General features: G+C 33.2%; 1 protein-coding gene across 1 annotated transcript; it reads right to left on the reverse strand.

Annotated features, from left to right (window-relative positions):
• Nucleotides 1-394: 394 nt before the first annotated feature.
• On the reverse strand, nucleotides 395-2,071 carry LOC127074557 (UDP-glycosyltransferase 43). Its single transcript, XM_051015910.1, has one exon. The coding sequence runs from the start codon at nucleotides 1,882-1,884 to the stop codon at nucleotides 460-462; it is 1,425 nt and encodes a 474-aa protein (XP_050871867.1). The 5' UTR covers nucleotides 1,885-2,071; the 3' UTR covers nucleotides 395-459.
• Between the last annotated feature and the right edge of the window lie 17,047 nt (nucleotides 2,072-19,118).

The raw sequence follows: 19,118 nt of genomic DNA on the forward strand, positions 1-19,118 counted from the left end.
ATACATGCGTCATACCTCTGACTACTTTTTTGTGTGTGCATTTTAATTGTTTGAAAGATGGCTACTTTAGTTTCTTTTTTAATATAATTTTTTTAATTTTCTTTTTTAAAAACCTGATTATCTTAAAAAAATAATTCATAATTAACTTTTTACTTAACTCATATGTTTTTTAAACTTTAAATACATAATATTATAACATTAAATACTTAACTATATTTCATTATATTTGAGAGAAAAAATATTAATTAAAAATGAAAATATATATATTATTTTAACACAAAGGGGATAGTCGAGTCGATCTAGAGCATGGAGAATCTCTTTAAATATTACAGACATTGTTAAAGATTGTCATGACAAAAATCCATATATCCATAAAAGTATTATCTCGAAACAATAAGAAAACTAATTATATTATTTCCTTTCAAAGATTTATTATCAAACAACAGTAACAAGCATCAATTATTTTGTCAATTCTTGAATCAGGGATACAAGATTAGTATAAGATGACCCATTATCCGTTAAAGCAACTCTACATTTTTCACTCATCTCTTTCACCTTCTTCCTAACCTCATCACTACCGTTCATCAACTTACTAACACCATTCTCAACTTCTTCCGCCCGCACCAGATCACTACCCACCCTATAATCCAACCTAATCTCAACCGCTAATCCCAATTCCCTAACCATCTCAAACGCATTCATCTGTTGCTCCGCATAAACCGGCCACGTGGCAATCGGCACACCGTACCACAAACTCTCCAATATCGAGTTCCAACCACAGTGCGAAACGAATCCACCTACCGCCTTGTGGGCCAGCACCTTCGCTTGTGGGACCCACCCACACACTACTCCCATCCCCACCGTTCGTTTCAAAAACCCATCCGGTAGAACATTCTCGTAACTCGTGTAATCTCTTGGATCCTCTAACTGGGCCTTCGGTGGGCCCCTTAAAGCCCATAAAAACCTAACCCCAGCCCGTTCAAGCCCAATAGCTATCTGCTCAACCTGTTTCACTTCGAGACTTCCCAAACTACCAAAGCAAAGAAAAACCACAGAACCAGGAACCTGCATATCGAGCCACTCCTTAATGTAATTATATTGAACCGGGTTCGGGTCCCATTGAGCCGGTCCATCAAGGTCAAGAATCGGCCCAATGGGATAAACCGGTGGAAGCTTCAAATCATTGTAAAGTGAACAAAGAGCACGAGGTTCAAGCTCTTGTAACGTATTTACTACAATACCCTTTGTTTCTTTGTACCTTCCCGCATGATATGAAACCCACGAGTAAGCGTCTTCTTCAGATTTCCAATCCAAAACCAAGTTAGGCAAAACAAGTTTCGGAAGCGGGTTTTCAAAACTCGGGATCTCAAACTCAGCTTCCGACTCGACATTATCGAGTCGAGGAAGGTGGAGTGTGAATCCAAGGAAACTCGCCGGCGACGCGAAGAAGAGGTAGCAAGGGACAGAGATCTCGTTGGCGACATCGATAATAGTGGTGGAGAACATGTCAATGAAGACAGCAGCGAGTTTAACCGAGTCATAGTTTGACTCAGTTGATGATGCTGTGAGTGTGAGGTTGATGAGTGCGTTTTTGATGTTGATTTTGTGTTTCTGTATGAGGAGGCAGATGTAAGCGATGAAGGATTGGTATTGATCGGGTGTGGGAGGGTCTACGGTGGGGAGGTGAATGAATTTAAGATTAGTGGTGGAGGAAGGACGAGATTGGAGATAAGTGTTAACTAGCGGTAGTTTTGGGTTTGTGATGATGAGAATGGTTGCAGAGAGTTGTGGGTTGTGATTGGTTAGATTGTTAGCGAATTCAACTGTAGGAACCATGTTTCCGATTGTTGGTGTAGAGATGAAAACTAATTCAAATCTAGTCATGTTGATCGAGAATGGTTAGTCACTGCTACTCAAGCTTGAAATGGATGTATATATATTATGATATATGATAGAATGGCAATTTAGTAATTATCATCGTGTACATGATGGAGAGTTTTTTGGAAAATTTTGGAAATGTCGTGAAATGCATAGAACTTTGTAACCTATAATAATAATATATGCATGATTAAAAAGATGTGAAGAGTGAGAGTAATTTGTTTTTGTTTTTTAGCTTAAGTTGCAATAGAAAGCATTGTTGTTTTTTAGCTTAAGTTGCAATAGAAAGCATTGTTGTTTTTTAGCTTAAGCTGCAATATAATTGAATCCGTTTGATAAATAGGCTGCAACTTCATCCGGTAACTTTATAAATTCTCACTATAATTGGATCACCTCTATATGTTTGGGTAAACTTATTTGAAAAAGGAAAGAATTATTAGTACGCAATCAAAAACAGCATTAGGAAAATGCTAACCAAATACTACCCAATTTGAATATAAAATGCAAGCTGGTTTGCAATCACAAACAATGTTAAATTAAATGCAAGCTAAATGACAAATTAATATGGAAATCAAGTAGGGAAATTAATATGGAAATGATAATTTCGTTTCACGAAAGAAAAAAAACACAGCAGCAATGGGAGGTTGTCGATTGAACGACGACAACATTGGTGTGAATGCTTCGTGGGAGAAAGAAAAAAAATAGTTGTGATGTTTGGTAGTCATATGTTTGTTAAGTTTTTTTTTTTAAAAATAATCATGTATATCAAAATCCCGTATTTTTTGACAAACAATCGCGTTAGATTTTTCCAGCTAAAGGTTTGAGATGATGAAGATGTTGAAAATATGTTTGTTAGTCATGAACATTTTGAATTCAATTATATTAAGTTGTATATTTTACTCCAACAATCTCAACAGTCTCAACAACCTCATGTTTTTGAACAGTCACAAATATTTGATGCATCTTAAATATTTGATCAAGCTGAACTACCAACTTTAATGACATCCGTCGATGTTGCTGACGATGAAGAAAAAGAAAGTGAAACACATGTCGATTATATGTTGAACAATAACATATCAATTACAAATGTTGTTGAACAAGTATACGGAAATTGGGAGACTTCTTACAAAGAACTTCAAGAACATTTGGTGACACATACGCATTATAGGTCGACACATAGAAGGAGATTTTCTCTACAGGTCGACACATCCATTTTTATGATTGGCTCATATACTGCATTTTGAAAGTCTGTAGGCTCTGTTTGACGTGCCGCCTCTACAGGTCGACACATGACCTATACAAGTCGACGCATGGCATATACAGGTCGACACATGCATTGTATGTGCTGACACATACATTAAAAATCTTGAAATTTGCATTGTTTTCTATTCCTTTTGCATTTCTTTTGCTTCATACTTGTGTGTATATATATATATATATATATATATATATATATATATATATATATATATATATATATATATATATATATACTTCATGCAAGTTCTAGAGTAAACCTACAAGAAATCAGGATTTCAAAGAGTTCTCATCATCTTCAACCTCATTCTATGCATACACACAAAAAAACTACACATAATCATTCTTTATTTGGATGCCATCTAGAATTAGGGTTGATAACGTCCAATTTAGACTCATTGAATTGTAAATTGGATTGAGATCTTTGAGGGTTTCAAATAAGAAAACCAATATGAGGTTTTCCTTCAAGATCAATTTGGAATTTGAAGGTTTTAGACAAGATTACACAATTTGGATCCGACCAAGTGAAGGATTTAAAGAACGGAAGATTCTTGCAAAGGAGTAGCGTGGGACGGTGGATCATATTGGTAAATCTTAGGTTTCAACAATTCACAGTTTGGATTCGATCGAGTGAAAACTTTGAAGAACAAAAGATTTCTTGAAAATAAGTAGAGTGAGACGATGAATCAAATCGGTAGTGTTGGGTTACTTGAGCAAGATTTGATCAAGGGAAGAGAAGGTGTTAAAATCAACATCAAACTTGAGGTTTGTAGGGTTGGATTGCTACATCTATCTTGTATACATACTTTTGCAAAGTAAGATTAATTTCATTATCTCAATTCGAGTTCAAATTAAGGGCAGACATGACCATAGTGATTAAAATTCTTTGATCAATTTGTGTTAATTATTATACATTGATAGCATTAACGCATATCCAAACTTTTCGATAGAGGTTCGATTAGACAATTCGATTCGGGTTACTTCCGATTGCCATAAACTTTTCAAAATTGTTTTTGTTAATTTTTTAAACTAGTGATCTATTCACCCCTTGGATCAAAGCATATCGTCCAAAAAGTGGTATCATGAGCTTAGATTAATTTCGTGCTTAATATTTTCTTATTAGAAAATGACTACCGAACCTAAAGGGGTGTACAATAGAGCACCAATTTTTACCTGCGAAAATTATGGCTATTGGAAAGCTTGGATGCATATCCATATCAACTCGATTGATAAGGGTGTATGGGACGTCATCATAAATGGTCATAATCAAATTACAATGACCAATGGTGAAGCCGTCATGATACTAAAACCGGAAAATCAATGGAATGATAATGATAAGAAATTGTGGTCACATGATTGGAAGGCACAAAATATTCTCATTTCCGCTCTCGATGTTGATGACTATTATCGTGTTTCCCATTGTGAAACCTCCAAGGCTATATGGGACACATTATAAGTTTCCCATGAGGGAACTAATGAGGTCAAATAAGCTAGGATAAATACCTTGAATCAAGAGTTTGAATTATTTCGCATGAAATATGGTGAAACCACTGCTGAAATACAAAAGAGGTTCACACATCTTATAAATTGGTTGAGTGCTCTAGGTAAGCCTATTTCCGATGATATTGCTACTAATAAAGTTTTGAGGTGTCTTCATAGGGAATGGCAACCCAAGGTCACCGCAATCAAAGAGGCGAATGATCTTAAAACACTTAATCTCACAATTTTGTTTAGAAAACTAGAAGAACATGAGCAAGAATTCACTTGCTTGGAAAAACATGAAAAAGAGCATGAGGAGAAGGTAAAGAAGGAGAAAGGTAAAGACAAGGCGTAAGAAAGTAAGTCTATTGCTCTAAAGGTTTCAAGCTCAAAGTCCTCAAACAATGAGTAAAATGATTGTGAAATAAGAGACGACAAGAATTCCGATGAAGAAAATATGGGGTTATTCATCAAAAGATATAATAGGTACATGTGGAAACTTGGAGTTAAGCACTCCAACAAGAACCAAAACAAATCTAGAAGGCTATCTAACTCCTCAAAGGAATGTGATAATAAGAAGAGTAAACCTAGAAGTTCATACTAAAATTATGGAAAATTATGTCATTATAGGCCGGAGTGTCCTATGATCAATAAAGACAAAGAGAAATGGCATCACAAGAAATCTAGCAAGTCTAGAAAAACATATGTTGCTTGGAAGAGAGAAAGTGATTCTTCAAGTGATGAAAGCTCGAGTTCAAGTGTCGAATCGGCCAAGATTTTCTATATGGGAAACAAGAAGAAGAAGAAGAAGATTATAAGTCATTCTAAGCTTGAATTTACTCATGAATTATCTTATTCTCAATTACAAAAAGCTTTTGAAAATCTACATAGACAAGTCGTAGACGCTTTCACAATGTTAGCTTCAAACAAAAGAATCTTCACATTTATAAGCTAAAGTTTTGGAAAACGAAAAAAATATGGAATCTCTTAAGCAATCTATGATAGATATTCTAAAAGATAAGAATGCGGATGAAAAACTTTCATGGTTTCGTTGTGAAACTTTTCACATTTATCAAAAAGAGGTAAATACTCTTCAAGCTAAGTTGAATAAGACATTACACCAAAGGTTACTTTTGCTATTGATACTTCTAAGTACAAGATGCCTTCTAATAATCCTTATAGAAGGTATAGTTTTGTTAAAAAGAGTTCAAATAGCAAAAACACATTTTCTCACAGTTTATATTGTCATTATCGTTGCAAGAAAGATTGCATTATTGCAAAGTGCAAGTTTGGGAGATTCTTTGTTCCTAAAGATGTTTTTCAATGGTTACCTAAATGCAACCAAAGTTTCATTAATCCTCAAGGACCCAATGAAGATTGGGTACCTAGCACTTTTCATTGATCTTGCAGGATAAATATCTTGACTCTATGAAGAGAGTATGAGATCTCGTTTGTGGAGGCTCAAGACATGATACGGTTGACATCTCCTTATTTTTTTAACTTTGTGGCAAGGAAGAAGAGTTGTGTTACCAAGGAGGTCAACATCTAATGTTCTTTTAATTTGTAAAAGTGTGTTGATTACTATTAATGTTTCCTATCCGAGAAATGTCAGAAAATGTATTTTATTTCATGATGTAGGTTTATCTTCATTAAGACATACTCAAGAACATCAAATAAGGGATTGATCAACCTAAGTCGATGAAAACCTGGGGAGGAGCAAGATAACTATCATGATTTGAAAAAGAATGAAAGTCCAATCCTAAAGGATGATCATTAAGTCAATAATCTTCCTGTATACATTATTAATCACATTTTCAGGTACTTTTGCAAAGAGAAAAGTGGTAAGAAAGTTTGTTTTCAAGAGAGTTTGTGGCACGTTTTGCATTTATTCCAACTTTCGTTCGAGAGTTCCTTGTGGAATGCAGTGCATCCTCTGTCATTCGTATGGTGAGGTAATATCATTTCAATTTTTGCTTTGTAAGTAAGTTCTTTATTTTACCTGTTTATTTTTCAAAAGTATATGATATATTATATGTATGATACATGGTATGAGTATTTATTTTCAAAAGTTTCAAGTGACAATCATTGTGTGTTTCATTTAATATGTTTATAGTGGCCTTATTCTAAATATCCTCACATGAATTCTATATCTTTTAATATTTCAAGCTTACATTTGTGTGTTAGTTGGCTAGCAAATCATGAAAAAAATCATTTGCATGTGCCTTTCATAAACTAGTTAGTTATGCATGTGCCAAGTTGAATCTTACAATTATTTTGAATTTTTCTGTCTATTAAATATAAGTATTATAAGCACAAAATATCAAAAATAATGAAGTAATATTGGTCATTTATACAGAAATTAATATATATATATATATATATATATATATATATATATATATATATATATATATATATATATATATATATCTTTTATAAAAAAGTAATATCAATAAAAATTATTTTTATTAGCTATTATTTTTTAATAAAAATATATAGAATATATATGATTTATAGATAAATATTATCAACAATTAAATAAAAAAGACGTTTGGAAACATAAGCTACTAACTAAAAAATGTCAATTTTTTTCTGTAGATTTTAATTATGATTAATTTATGATTTTTATTACTATTATTATTCATATCAGATATTAGTAGTATTAGATATTCATCCTAATATTTTATACAATAAATCTTTTGTTATTTCATTTCATCTTATTTATTTCATTTTTACTTTTTTTTTTGTTTTTCCTTTTATTATTAGTATAGTAGATATTTATCTAAGTTGTCAATTAATTTAAACGGTTTTTTTAAAAAAACTATCATTTAAAAACCCATTTAATTTCACAATTATAGTTATAAAATTTAATTTATATATTTATTTTTATTTCATACAATAAATTTTTATTAAGACTTTTCAATTAAATATATATTATTATGAAATCATTTAATTTTAATACAAATGTCATTTAATTACGATAATATATTGATACTATAATAAAAATGTTATTTAATTATAATAATATATTGTGAATAAGTATAAAGTTTAATTAATGTATTTATTATTCAACTTTTTGCAATAAATTTACTTTAATACTTATTTTTTCAATTACAAATTTTTATTATTAATTATTAATAATATCTTACATTAAATTATAATATAATTTTTATTTAAATATAATTTATCAATTCTACAACAAAACCCAAAAAAGATGTTACAATTAAAATTTTCAAAACTATAATTTTGTGGTTCTAAGAAAACAACACATGATGCAGTTTGATAGTGGTGTGCATAATTCTGGTAGACCTTTTGAGTATGTTCACTTGGATCTATATAGTTCGACAAAGGTGACAACTCATTTGGATGATTTCTCTATAATAATATGGGTCTACATTCTAAAAAGTAAAGATGACACCTTTGGAAAGTTTAATGAATAGTATACTCTTATAAGAATGAATTAAAAACTAAATTAAATGTATTGAGAACTGACCAGGGCTTGAAGTTTGTTTTAGAGTAGTTTAATGAGTTTTGCAGGAAACATATTATCAATAGACATATAATCGTTGTTGGAACACCTTAACAAAATGACTTGACATAACACATGAATAGAACCACTTTGGACAGAGTAAGGAGTATATTGATAGGAATTGGGTTACCAAAGAGTTTTTGGGATGAAGTTGTTGCTACATCAACTTACTTGATTAACATATGTCCTTTCACATGAATAAACTTCAAGACACATATACAAATTTGGAGTGAGAAAGAGGTAGAATACTCAAATTTGAAGATTTTTAGAGCTTTGGAATTTTCTCATATGAAACAAGACAAACTTGATGTTAGATTTGTGAAATGTGTGTTCATTGGTTATGCTGAAGGAGTGAATGATTACAAACTATGGAAGATGGATCCTGGATGACTAAAATTTATCATAAACAATGATGTTAATTTTTATGAGACGCGTATAGGGATGAAGTGCAAAGACCTAAAGCTGGAATAATAAGAAACTATGGTTGGAATTACTCACTTTAAAGAGGAAGTTCTTACTAGTGAGACTAAAGACGAAGAGTTAGTTGAGACTCCCGTTTCCAATAATATTTAAGAGCAACATATAATTTATCATATTTATCTCTTGGCTGGTGATAGAGTTAAGAGGAAGATTGTACCACCTCAAAGGTACGATTATGCTAATCTTATTTGTTATGCCTTGAATGTGACTAAAGAGTTGTAAAACTAAGAACCAAAGACCTTCAGGGAAGCACTTAAAAGTAATGATAGTCAAAGATGGCTTATGGTGGTAAATGATGAGATGAATTCACTAATGAAGAATCGTAGTTAGGAGCTTGTAAGACTACCTAAGAAACAAAGGGTGGTTGGATGTAGGTCAATTTTTAAAAAGAAGGAAGGTATTCTAGGAATTGAGGAGCCAAGGTTTAAGGCAGTACTTGTAGCGAAGATTTTCACTCAGATGGAAGGGATTGATTACAATGAAAATTTCCACCTCTGGCAAAACATTGTTCTATAAGAGTACTAATGGAAATTTTATATCAATATAATCTTGAGTTGGAATAGATGAACTTCAAAATAAATTTCTTACATGGAGACCTTGAAGAGACAATCTACATGGAACAACCTGAAGGTTTTATAGAAGATAAGCGAAGATATGTTTGTTGAAGAAATCTTTGTATGGGTTGAAACAAAGCGCAAGGTCGTGGTATCGTAGATTTGATAAATTTCTTCTTAAACATGGTTTTGTAAGAAGTAATTTTGACATTTGTGTATGCATATTGAGAAGGAACAAGTAAGTCACTTACTACCTCCTTTTATATGTTTATGATATTTTGAAGGAAAGCTCTAGCTAAAACGAGATCGATAAGCTCAATGAGATCTTGAATGGTGAATTTGAGATGAAAGATCTTGGTGAAGCTAAAATAAACATGGGTATGGATATCATTAGAATCCTTAATAAGAATTAATTATTCTTATCTCAATCTTGTTACTTAAAGGAAGTGGTAGAGCGATTTAGAATGCATGATGTTAAAACTCTTAACACCCATTTGGATCATCACATGAAACTTTTAGTTAAACAATATCATCAAACCAATAAAGAGAAGAAGATAATGGATAGTTCTCCCTATACAAGTGGGGTTGAAAGCATTATGTATGATGTGGTTTGTAGTAAACCGGACTTAGCATATGCAGTTAGCATAGTAATTGAGTTTATGGTAACTCCTGACCAGGTTCATTGGGAAGCTTTGGAATGGGTGATGAGGTATTTGAATGGTTATCTAAAGAGTGGTTTAGAGTACACAAGTTTAACTAAAGAGGAAGATTCTTTGGAGGTTTTTGTAGATTCAGACTATTTAGGTAATGTGGACACTAGAAAATCCCTATTAGGTTTTATGTTTACATTGTTTAAGAGACCTATAATATGAAAGGAAAATCAATAACCAGTTGTCCGTTATCTATTACTCAAACAAAATATATTGCCCTTGTTGAAGGGGTCAAGGAGACCATATGGCTGAACGAAATGATTGTGGAGTTCGAGATTACTCCAGAATGTGTGAATATAAATTGTGACATTTAAAATGTCATTCACCTGGCCAATCATCAGGTTTATCATGAATGGACAAAATACACTGAAATCCATTTACACTTTATTAGGGAAATGATATAATCAAAGGAGATTTTGGTTCAGAAAGTGCCCCCAGAAGAGAATCCAGTTGATATGTTCACCAAATCATTGTCAAGATCAAGGTTCAAGTATTGCTTGGACTTGATTAAGTTTATTAAAGAATGATTCGAGCTTTGGAGGTATCATAAATGTGGTGTGGTGGTAAAATAGACATCATCATCAGTTTAAAGTCAAGGTGTAGAATTATTGTAATGTGCCTTAAAACTTCAAGTTGTTAGACGATAGGCCTAGATCTAGAGAGAGAGAGAGAGAGAGAGAGGGGGGGGGGGGGGATGAATAGATTCCGAATTAAAATTTTATTCAAAATTTTTATTCAGAAAATTTTATAGCGCGAAAGCAAGTTTAAAATATTTTCCGGATCCAAAATAGTCTAACCAAACCTTCTCTTAAAAAACTCGAATATGCGTATCAGTACCAATGGTATGATAATAATTCACAAGTTGATTTATCAATACTTCAACCACTAAATTGAATACTCTACTATAGTAACTATCTATCTCCAATGTCAATAACACACTAAAGATTAATTGATATAATTCTTCAAACACTTTGCGTGCAATCAACAAAGTTTAGATATTAGTATAGTGTTTGTAGTTCTTAAAAACCAATCACTACCAAATGATAAGCGATTACTACAACAACACAATTTAACAAAGAATTCAAAATTTATTATCCAAACAATGTTGATCAAGAGATCAAAGTAATTTACAATTTGTGAACCAAAAATAAACGATATATATATATATATATATATATATATATATATATATATATATATATATATATATATATAGAGAGAGAGAGAGAGAGAGAGAGAGAGAGAGAGAGAGAGTACACAAGGATTTGTTTAGGCAGTTCCCCAATCAACCTCGTTATGGATACGTCTGCCCTCATTTGATTTCGAATTGAGATATTAATATAATGAATCTTACTTTGCAAAAGTATCAATACAAGAGATGAGAAATCAAATCCCACAAACCCTAGGTTTGTTCTTGACTCTAGCACCTCCAAAAACCTTGATCAAGTAACCAACAATGCTGCTTCAGTTCACATGTTGTTGCTACTTCCTTACACGACCTCCTTGTCTCAAGGATTTCACTCGGCTGAATTAATCCCAAGCACACACTTGTTGAACCCAATATTTATCAATGCGATCCACCGTTTCACGCTATTCCCTTGCCGACACACCTAATCTCAAGGATTTCACTCGATCGAATCCGAATTGCGCAATCTTGACAAAAACCTTCAAACCCTAGAGATCTTGAAGGAAAACCCAAACCGATTTTCTTATTTGAATCCCTCAAAGATCGCAATCCAATATTCTCGGTATAATAAACCTAATTTGACGTTATCAATCTTAATCTAGAATGCACCCAATCAAAAAATAATTATGTGTAGTTTGATTGTGTATATGCATAGATTGAATTGAAGATGATGAGATGCTTTAAAATGCTGAATTCATGTAGGTCTTTACTCACTCTAGAAACCTTACTAGAGAATGATGCATGTATGAAGTATTTATATACATGAGTGATTTTGGACAAAAAGGAATGCAAAGGAGGATAGAAAAATATAATTTTTTGAAAAAAAATAACGGATAGGTCGACATATACAAGTTATGTGTCGACCTATTTGATGCATAGGTTGACTTGTCCAAGGTCATATGTCGACCTATGACAATTATGTGCTCCCTATGTGTCGACCTGAAGACTCAGCACATGAAATAGAGGCTGCATGCTTTAATACAGCAGCAGACGTGTTGCCCTATAGACTTCATGTGTCGACCTATAGCCAAGAAACATTTTCCATAGGTCGACCTGTAGTTCTATGTGTCGACCTATAGCCATAAATATTTTTCAATAGGTCACCCTATAGCTCTATGTGTTGACCTGTACTGCTATTTTTCATAAAACATGATTTTTTATGCATGTTTGATGCATGATACCTTTCCCACATTGTTTACAAACACTTTTATGCTTCCTAATGATAAGATGTACATAGAGATTCAGAGGATACAATCCAATATACATTTATGCTAAATAATCCTAGTTTTGACATCATACAAAACATATCTAACGAAAGTTTCACTCATATACTCCCCTTTTTTATGATAGAAAAACTTGAGACGATGCATATGCGTTTGCCATGAAAAGCTCCCCCTAAATGTATGTACCCTATAACTTCATCCATCTTCATCTTACTTCTCCCTGTAGCAGGGTATTCGTTACCTTTAGATTTATTGACTAAATCAAAAGTAAATCATACAATTCGAGTCGCCACCACACTTCTATTTATCCAAAGGAAAGGTTAGAAAGCAAACAAAAACCGAGAAGTTTTATCAAGTCAAAAACTAATAAAAATGTCAGAGATCTGGGTAAGGGGGTTGGTTATGCAATGAGAAGGTTTTAAGCACCCAAAAAATCCTTAGTACTCTAAGGGAGCCCTTTTTACAAATATTGTATGGTAGGTTGGTATTTGTGAAAATATTTGTGCAAACATGATTGGGGAGATGAGAAGAGAATATACAATATTTACAATTTTTGTTGTTTAAATGGATAAACCCATTGCCTACGTACCATCACAAAGGTAGGATCAAAACCTCGTAGTTCGGGGTAAAAATCTCAAAATAAGTTGGTGAATTGATTGGTCAAAAGCCTTAAAGTCTTTTGTCATCAAAGGGAGAAAACTCAACCTAAACCACAGTCCACCATGTGAGGAGAGCTTCAACATACTAGTGAGGGATCCACCCTATAATAAGTATGGAAGGCAAATTATCCAATCACTAAAGATACAGGTGAGGTTTACATCAACCACTATGATAACTGAAACCTAATAGCTAATGTTTATGAAAAGCTTTGGTAAAGGTGGCCATTGGAACCACAAAAACAATTTAAGTGAGTTGTATTTACCAATTATAAGTATTCACAAAAAGAAGTCAAAGTTGACTTAAAGTTCATTTCAAAATAAGTGTTATGAAAAGAGTTTGAAAAATCAAAGGCATAATGCCTAGGTTTCTAATTTTGAAAGCAATGTTAATGTTTGCACAAAATAAGTATTGCTTGGTTTAGAGTGGAGAGAAGAAGAGAAGGGCTAGGTCCTAAACATGCAAAGATGAAAGATGAGAAATAAAACCCTTTGGAGTTCCCTTCTTGAGATCATAAAGATGATCCAAGTTGCTCTTTTCCTTTGGACTTAGCAAGCAATAAGCAATTAACTCAAGCAATCAAGCAAATATTCAATCAAGCTCCTAGGATTCTCCAATTTGGAATGGTCTCTCTCATCTTGGATGCTCATGACAATGGTCCTTCTAATTAGCTCAAGTTTGGAATCCCTATCACACAAGAACGCACAAATCAAAAAGTTCCACAATGCAATAGAAAGAATGGACAAGAGAGAGTTTAAATTAGGGGTCCTTTCAATGTCATCTTCAAGATTAAGCATTCTAAAGGCACGAGGCCTAGTTGCTTTTCAACATATTTAGCACTCTAAAGGCATGATGCCTAATTGCTCTTGAAACTCCATTTAGCATATGTAAGGTCCTAATTCTAAGTCCTTTCTCCTTTTGCATTGGGTTTACACAAACAAAAATAAAACAAGCACAATGCAATAGTATATACACAATAATATGCTCAAGTGAGCAAAAGGAAAATGGCATAAACATAAACATGAGCTCAAGTGAGCAAAGGGCAAAGGATAATATGAATAAATGAGCAAGAAATTAAATTGCATTAATGTAACTTGCAAGAATTAAATGCTTGAATTAAAAGTTAGTAATTAGTATTTAGTGTTAGTGTTCCATAAAGCAATTTAGCGCTATGTTAAGCAATCGTAAGTGGACTAATGTAGTAGTCACACCTATCTGAGGCTGGTCAATAAAACTATAGGCAATTAAACACAAGTTAGAGACCATGACTAGTAAGCCAAGCTCCTACAACTTGCCATGCCAAAAGAAAAGAAGAATGACCTTGTATGGATTGTTAGGTTTTTTGCTTGACCAAGAAGCAACCTATCTTGGACACAAAGAAATTCACTTGATCTTTGATCAAGATGAATTTGATTTGGATCAAAGAAGGTTAAGCCTCTAATATGCCAAGGCTAACCACAAATCATTAACTCATTGGTCAAAAGAAAAAGAAAAAGATGAAGATGGAAATGGAATGTACAAAATTGGAATTCAAAAGACATAACCAAAACACATTGATCAAACATGAATGGAATCAACATCAATCAATGGTAAACAGAAGTGAAATGAAGCTTAGAAGTCAAGAAAGGTCAAACATATTTTTGGTATTTTTTTGGAATTAAAATAATACATGAAATAAAATGAACAAATAAAGGTCAAACTTCAAATCCAATTCAAATCAACTTGGATAAGTCTAATTGGATCATCATAAGTCTAACATGGTCAAACAAGGTTTGACAAATTTTCTCAACATTTTTTGAAAACAGAAACTAATTTTAAACAATTAAAAATGGAGAAAAATAACATAATTGGACTAAAATCTCAAATAAATCTCAAATCAATTAAGAAATTGATGAGAATATTTTTCATATATCCATCATCATCCAAAGATGTTAAGAAAATATTTTGGCATTTTTTGAATATCAAAAAGCATTTTAAATGAATTAAAAACAAACAGAAATGAAATTATTCACAAAAAATATTAAATGGAATCACAAAAATAATTAAAAATCATTTTATGAAACTAGAATTTAAGAGAAATTTTTTGCAATTGGTCCCATTTTTTTGTGATTCCAAATAAAGAAGTTATGAATTTTTAAAATAAAATGGAATAAAAGAAATTAAAACAGAAATTAATAAAATAGAAAAATCTTGAGGCGTCAGATCCCACTTCATTAATTGGCGTGGCTGATCTCATGGCCAGGAAGCGCGCGCTCATGGTGAGGACAAGTCAAACGCGAAACACATTGCATTAAATAAAGTCATAACAACACAAGGCTGAGATTAGATCTGGAAGACTGGATCCAAGGGCCAGGGTTTGGACGCGTGGGGACGGTGGTGGAAACCACCGTCTTCTCCGGTGAGAAGGCCAGTTCCGGCCACCAGTTGCAGGTTTTTAAACCTCAACCATAGCACGCGATCCATATACCATTCGAAAGCTGGGGTGATGTACATCACCCCTGTGACCTTAGTTTCTTCTCAAGATTCTTATGGAGGAAGAAATCTGAAGTTGAAATATGAGGTGTTCAATATGAAGTTAACTAATTCTCAAAATTAAAACCACAAATCAATTGCCTCTCACATGAGGACTTCAGAAATGCCAACCAAACCAAGCAATGCACAATAATAAGAGAGATTCGAATCAAAATAGTTATGGTGAAAACCTTTGAAGTGCAGCTTGTGTGAGTTTGATCCAATCCAATCCTTGAGTGCAGCTTGATCTTGAAGTAACAAGGAAGCGAGGCTAAGGAATTAGAAGCTAAAGATCAACCAGGGAAGTTGAAATTTAAGCTTGAAAAGTGAAGAGAAAATTCAGAATTCCTTTGAGTGAGAGGTTAGGGAATCAGTTCAGCAGAGCTTCAGGCGCCTTTAGGTTGAGAAATGAGCAAGGCAAGGCATTCTATTTATAGCCACAGCTGATGCAAGGCATGATCAAACTCGTGTGCATGTGAAGTTGGATCCTCCATGCATGGGCCTGTACAGGCGCATCTGAGGCCCAAAAGCAATTGCAATTGCATGCTGAACACTAATGAATGAAGTTTGGACGTGCAGATGGCAATGCATTAGCTTGTGCATGGAAATTTAACATGTTATGCATAATTGATCATAAAACTTCACCTCTTCGAAAATGCCAATTGGAAAATCTAAACATAAGCATGTGGGTAATGGTTGGAAAGGTCTGGACATAAGGAACAAATGTTATGTTGAACAAAATTCCATTTGGAGTTGGGAAAATATTGAAAACTGGCCATGAAGTTCAAGGTACAAAACATGCATATGGAAAATTTGCCAAAAATGACCAACTTCAAGCCCTTCTGTTTCAATGATTCAAACCTCAAATGACAAAACCTTAAACATCAAAGTTGTGGATAGTTTCAAGATAATCAATTTGGACTTAAAGTTTGCATCATTTGGATTTTTAATGAGAAATTTATGGGAACTTGAAGTTGGACTTTTTCAAGATTCAATGGCTTTGGTCCAAAGTGACCTATAATGTTTTGTATTATCACATGTGTTTATTTTAGGATTATGAAATTTTGTCTAACACAACAATTTAAGTAGACATCTCAAAATTTCCAATTCACTTGGTCTCACCTCAAAATCATAAAAAATGAAGGAGTTAGGTCCTTGGGAAGTTGACCCGAAATTAGGGTTTCAGTCAAAATGACCTATAATGTTTTGAAATGAATGATGACCTTCCCAGTTTCAAATGGATTTTTGATGAACATGAAAGTTGTTCATATGGTTCTTAAGAACATTTTTTATCTTGGGGTAATCTTCATTTTACAAACACATTAAAAGTTAGGTCTCAATGGATTTCAAAATAGTTAGATGAATTGACTGACCAACTTCTCAAGTCCAAACTTCAAATCTTGATGAATAAATGATTTAGGATACTCGCATAGGATCATATATGCATAAAATGATGAATGAAAGAACTTACCTTGATTGTATTTGATCATGGGTTGAGGTTGCTTCATGAGCAAGGCACAGTCAATGCACAGTTGAATTAGGGGTTCCTTGGGAAACAATCCTCAAGCCCTTTGGTTTATCTTGATCAAATTGACAAATTGAGATATTTTGGAGGAATATATGATGATTGAGAGCTTTGGGAACCATTTTCATGCTTGCTTTCATCTTCAACTGGCCACTTCAATGGGTATAGAAGCCTCATAGGAGCCTTGGATCTCATGATTGCTTGAGCTTCAAAACAAACAATGTTAGTGACATATTTTTGTGCTTTTGGTTAATAAACAAAATAAGAAAAGTAATAATATACAATTCAAGCATGCTTGGTGGTCTCAAACCAACTCCGACAAGTCCCAACCCTAGGGTTAAGGAGCCAAGATGCTATGATCCTTGACGCAAATGCAAATGAGCAATGTTATGATGCCATGAGGGATCTTAGGGTCAAAATTAGGGTCTTACACTCCCCCTTTGACAACATAAAAAATAAACGAAGCAATCCATGAGAAGAATCTAAAATCGAGCATAAACGAATAACACACAGAGGCATTTTGCAAATATAAGAACATCAATATGATAACACTCACATAAAATGATTTGCATATTTAAAAGAAATACGTAAAAATAAATACAAGACAATAATGCAACAATAGAAAAAATTGTCATAATTTATGCCATATAAACACAACACCGTCATGAAAAATGAAGTATACAAAGTGAACACAAAATACTTGACATGCTACAAAAAATTGACATGATTACGTGACACACGCCTTTGGTTCTTCCGAAATGCTGCTCATGCATGTTCTCTAGCAAGGCGATGAACAAAGTACCACCACACAAACCCAAAACATAGATGAAAACATAATAATAACACACAATCAAGTATATTGTTAACAATGTAACATGTTCAATCATAAATCATGGAAAAAATAGATAACAAACTGATGCACCAAATACTATATTTCAAGGAGAATGAAGATAACATAACGTCACTATAAGCATATGAATTGACATGCATCAATTGAACATTGTTGGAAGTGATCATATATGAACTATCTTATATGTAAAGAACATAAATCAAATGAACCATAAACAACATGTGAAAAGAGAAAGCGAACAAACTAAAACGGAAAATGAAATGATAGTACCTTGCCTGTGAAATCATGAGGTATGCACTCTTATGAAGTATGCTTGTCAAGAAATGTTAGATAGACAAGATATATTCAAAGTGCATTAACATGAAATTTAGGAAAGTGATGAGATGTCAAGGATTCCTAATTCCCGTCGAATGTTAAAGAAGGGTTTGATGGCAAGTGTTTTTGTAAAAATATCAGCTAGTTGATTTTTACTATCAACATGCTCAAAAACGACGTCGCCTTTTTCAACATGATCACGTAGGAAGTGATGATGAATCTCAATATGCTTAGTACGAGAATGTATCACCGGGTTCTTAGTTAGGTTAATGGCACTAGTGTTGTCGCACAAAATCGGAATACGACTTAGTTTTATATCAAAATCAAGTAATTGTTGCTTAAGCCATAAAATTTGAGCATAACAACTACCGACCGCTACGTATTCCTCCTCGACAGTTGACGAAGAAAACTGAAACTTATTTCTTTCTATGTCAACTAACTAAGGAATTTGAAAATATGTGACAAGTCCCACTAGTGCTTTTCCTATCTGACTTGCAACCGGAAAAGTCAGAATCAGTGTAACCAACTAAGCTACAATCACTCCCTTTGGAATACCAAAGCCCATAATTCAAAGTACTGTGAAGATACCTAAAAATACATTTGACGACTTTGATATAAGATTCCCTAGGGACCGATTGATATCGGGCACACATACAGACACTAAACATGATATTTGGCCTAGATGCAGTGAGATATAGAAGAGAAACTATCATACCTCTATATTTATTCACTTCCACATCCTTACCATTTTTGTTCCTTTCCAAGTTACCGTTCGTAGCCATCAGAGTTTCAATCAACTTTGCATCAAACATGCCAAATCTCTTTAGCAAGTCCTTCCAATACTTGGTTTGACAAACAAATGTGCCTTCATTTAGTTGTTTGATTTGCAAACCTAGGAAGTAATTTATCTCTCCCATGAGGATCATTTCAAACTCTCCCTGCATAAGCTTACGAAATTCTTTGA

This window comes from Lathyrus oleraceus, chromosome 1, assembly GCF_024323335.1.
Source record: "Lathyrus oleraceus cultivar Zhongwan6 chromosome 1, CAAS_Psat_ZW6_1.0, whole genome shotgun sequence".
In the NCBI taxonomy this organism is placed as follows: Eukaryota; Viridiplantae; Streptophyta; class Magnoliopsida; order Fabales; family Fabaceae; genus Lathyrus; species Lathyrus oleraceus.